This window comes from Cupressus sempervirens, chromosome 5 (genome assembly GCF_028749045.1).
Source record: "Cupressus sempervirens isolate cs-2001-9-10 chromosome 5, ASM2874904v1, whole genome shotgun sequence".
Lineage (NCBI taxonomy): Eukaryota > Viridiplantae > Streptophyta > Pinopsida > Cupressales > Cupressaceae > Cupressus > Cupressus sempervirens.
This window is the reverse complement of record NC_143122.1, coordinates 206,884,954-206,888,242: the sequence shown is the minus strand read 5'-3', so window position 1 is coordinate 206,888,242 and position 3,289 is coordinate 206,884,954. Positions and strand designations below refer to the sequence as shown.

The 3,289-nt window shown below is 40.0% G+C and overlaps 1 protein-coding gene across 1 annotated transcript; it reads right to left on the bottom strand.

Annotated features, from left to right (window-relative positions):
- Positions 1-1,840: 1,840 nt before the first annotated feature.
- LOC149555137 (uncharacterized) lies at positions 1,841-2,962 on the bottom strand. Its single transcript, XM_089829153.1, has one exon. The coding sequence runs from the start codon at positions 2,675-2,677 to the stop codon at positions 1,988-1,990; it is 690 nt and encodes a 229-aa protein (XP_089685279.1). The 5' UTR covers positions 2,678-2,962; the 3' UTR covers positions 1,841-1,987.
- Between the last annotated feature and the right edge of the window lie 327 nt (positions 2,963-3,289).

Sequence of the window (3,289 nt, the reverse complement as noted above, 5' to 3'; positions counted from 1 at the left end):
CAAATCAAGGGGATCTTTGTAGTGAAAAGTATTTGGAAAGCTTGTGAACCCCTCAAGCTATGACTTTGTAGGGCTGGCGATGACTTTAGGGATGACCTTTCGATGAACCAACACAATATTTGGTGGTCCGCTTTTTTCACTATTAAAGGAATCTTGTTGGCTAAGATTCAAGTTGTATGCAAACTCCTAAAGACCACTTCTCTAAAGACAACATGAGTCTCTACTCATGGGAGGATATGCAAGTCCCATTTTGTCTTAGCCATCTAGATTGGTGGACATTTCATCTTCCAGTTTCTATGGTAACTCCTCATATTCATCAAAAATTAGGTATTCAATCAGTAAAAACATGGTGGAATGATTAGAAGTGGTACCCTACCACTCCTATGATTAGCTACAAATCTAAGATGGGTTGTCTTTGGCTGGTTTCTTACCTACTTATGGTTGATTTGCTAAATCAGCATTAGCATTCACAATCTTCTTAGAAAAATTGGAAACTTGAATTCAACACTATCTAGAATGCTATGACTTAGCCAAAGATTGCACACTTTTCCTATTCTGTTTTTTCCACGACCTTCTTCTAGGTCCCCATCTAAAGCATTTAGGAGTCCCAAACCCTATGTGCCCTTGTTGTGGACACCCCAAAATATTTCTACACATTTTCTAGTTTTGTTAAAGGGCCTTGTTGTTCTTCAAGCCTTTTTGAGCCAAGCCCTTCTCTAGGCATATGATTCTATTAAAGATTCTCCTAGAATTTCCTAAAGGATTCTCATGTATGACATCCTTTTAGGATGAAGATCTCATTTTCTCTATGGAAGGATAGAAATGCTATTTTATCCACTTAGATTTTTTTGGATATTAATGTTTCCATGTACACTAAGGCTTGTATATGTATCATGATGTAAATTTAAGTACAAACTTAAAAGGTTGCATTGATTTTGGTCCACCTTCAAGAATTGCCTAACCATTAGGGTCATACACCATGCACAATTGTTAGAGTACTGATGGATTCCACTTCCACGGATAGTTCCTCTACTTGCCACTTCAAGATGTCACATTTCTAGGCTCCCCATCACTCTCCTAATGGTGGTTTTGATAGTGTACGTCGTTCCTTAGTCTCTCTATGGTGAGGTTCTTGTGGGCCCTTGACTATTCCTCCTATTGGTCCAATTGTTTAAGGTTGGCCCACTTCCAATAGAGATCCAAAGTGGTCATTACCTTGCCAAGATTTGGTGATCTCGCCTCCAAGGGTGGAGGGAGCAGAAGATAATGATAAGGATACTATTGCTAATAACATGTGGGCTCCACTTAAGGCACCCACTATGGGGTTCTAACACTGCTTTGGCCACCTAATGCTAGTTTATATTTTTGTTTTTAATAAATAGTTGTTAGCTTTTGAACTTTGGACCATGTGAACTCCTATGGAATGATCTTTGTATCCCCTACCCTTTTTTGAGGAATTTATATCTTTATTATTTTGATTAATAGAAAGACTACTTATCCAAAATGATATCATACCGATAAATATCTATAGTTAATTCTGCAGTTGTATCATTGACTTTTTTATGTATTACGATGGTAATTTTGGTGAATATAGTTGTGTGTTGCAATGATATAGTTCTTCTTTTGACTTTTGCTGATGAATATAGTTGTGTATCATAGTCTTATTTATATCCGCGGAGAAGCATATCGATAATTAAACTTTCAGAATATATTTATTAAAATCATACAAACAAAACAACATAAATATCTCGCACTGCGATTAATCACCAAATGTGCCAATGACATTAAAACATGCTCAAATTCTAAGACAAACCATCGACTCTCAATCAGAAGAGATGGATTCAACTTAAAAATTTATTTATTTATCTATATATGAAACCCTTTCAAGCGTTGTTTGTGGAATTTATATATAATTCCCATATGGAGTTCACCCATTTGACATAGTTAACCATTTCTGGTAGGTCATAATAACAGATAGTAATCTCGTTTAGGCAGAAGCATACTTAGCCTTGTAGTCGCTCCAAAGCTGATCAACGGATTTACCAGTGAGGTCACTAAAGAAGCCCAGATTCCAACCAGAAGCCATTTTAGCATTTATGTTGGCAACAAATCCAGAGCTAACACTGTCACAATACTGCAAGAAAAGGGCAGTGACATCATAACCCTGGTCCCATTTGTCACCACTGCCAGGCTTAACCCAGTGAGAAGGAGCCAATCCTGCAGTTAAGCGTACATAGTCAGCAATTCCTTCAATGAGACCACCGGGGGCGTTTCCCTGGCCGTTCCACTGCCACACGTGAGTCATCTCGTGGTACAAAACTCCTCGTATTTCTGCCTTCACGTCTCCTCCGTAGTTGCCAACATACTCTGAACTCAGGTGAATTTCGTCAGCACTTGTGTACGCAACGCCGTCCATGCTTTCCACGATGAGAGTTACCTTTTCCACACTCTTCCTATCGGCAGCGGAGCTCTGGTGGAAGGTGTTCCAGATGAATTTGGTGGAGGAGTCCATAATTTCAATGGCTCCGCTGGACCCAATCTCTTGATCGAATTTGTCGCCGCCGTTGGTTCCTTGAGCGTGATTAGAGAATGCAAAATCCAGCGCTTCAGTAGTTTGGCTCATTAAAATCGCTGCAAGGGCTATCATGCCCAGCACTGGACCAGCGCGACTTGCCATTTTACAGCCAAGGTTTTCTTACCACAGCAGGAAGACGTAGATAAATAAATAGCACGATTGAGAGACAAACAGTTGATAGGCAGCTTATCTTTGTTATCGAAAATGAATTGTGTTGAGGGGATTATATAGACACGAGTTCCAATCCCGTGGCTGTTTCGTGTCACTTACGGACTCTATGACAAGGGACTATAAAACTCAGTCAAAGCGAGCTTTGTACGCGCGCTTCATGTCCTTGCAGTCTCTCATTCATAAGGGTTGCATTCTTATCTAAAATAAATGGCGTTGGGGTTGTTTAGCATTTGCAAGACTTGGTTCATATATGAAGATGCCATTTACTCTTCGTGAAACAACGACAATAGAGAGAGCCCGTTCAAACTGTCCTTGGTGTTATTCAATCCTTCAACGAAGACTATTCTCTTCAGTACCGCGTTTCTCGCAGATAATTTGTTCGAGAACAAGAGACTTTGACTTGCAAGCATATGGATGACTTTGACTTTGACTTTGACTTGCAAGTCTTCTTGCTACGGGCCCAGTCGCGAATTTGACACTGTATACCACGGTATCATTCCGGTTGTTGCAGATGAATTAATTACCACTGCACCGACGAGCTGT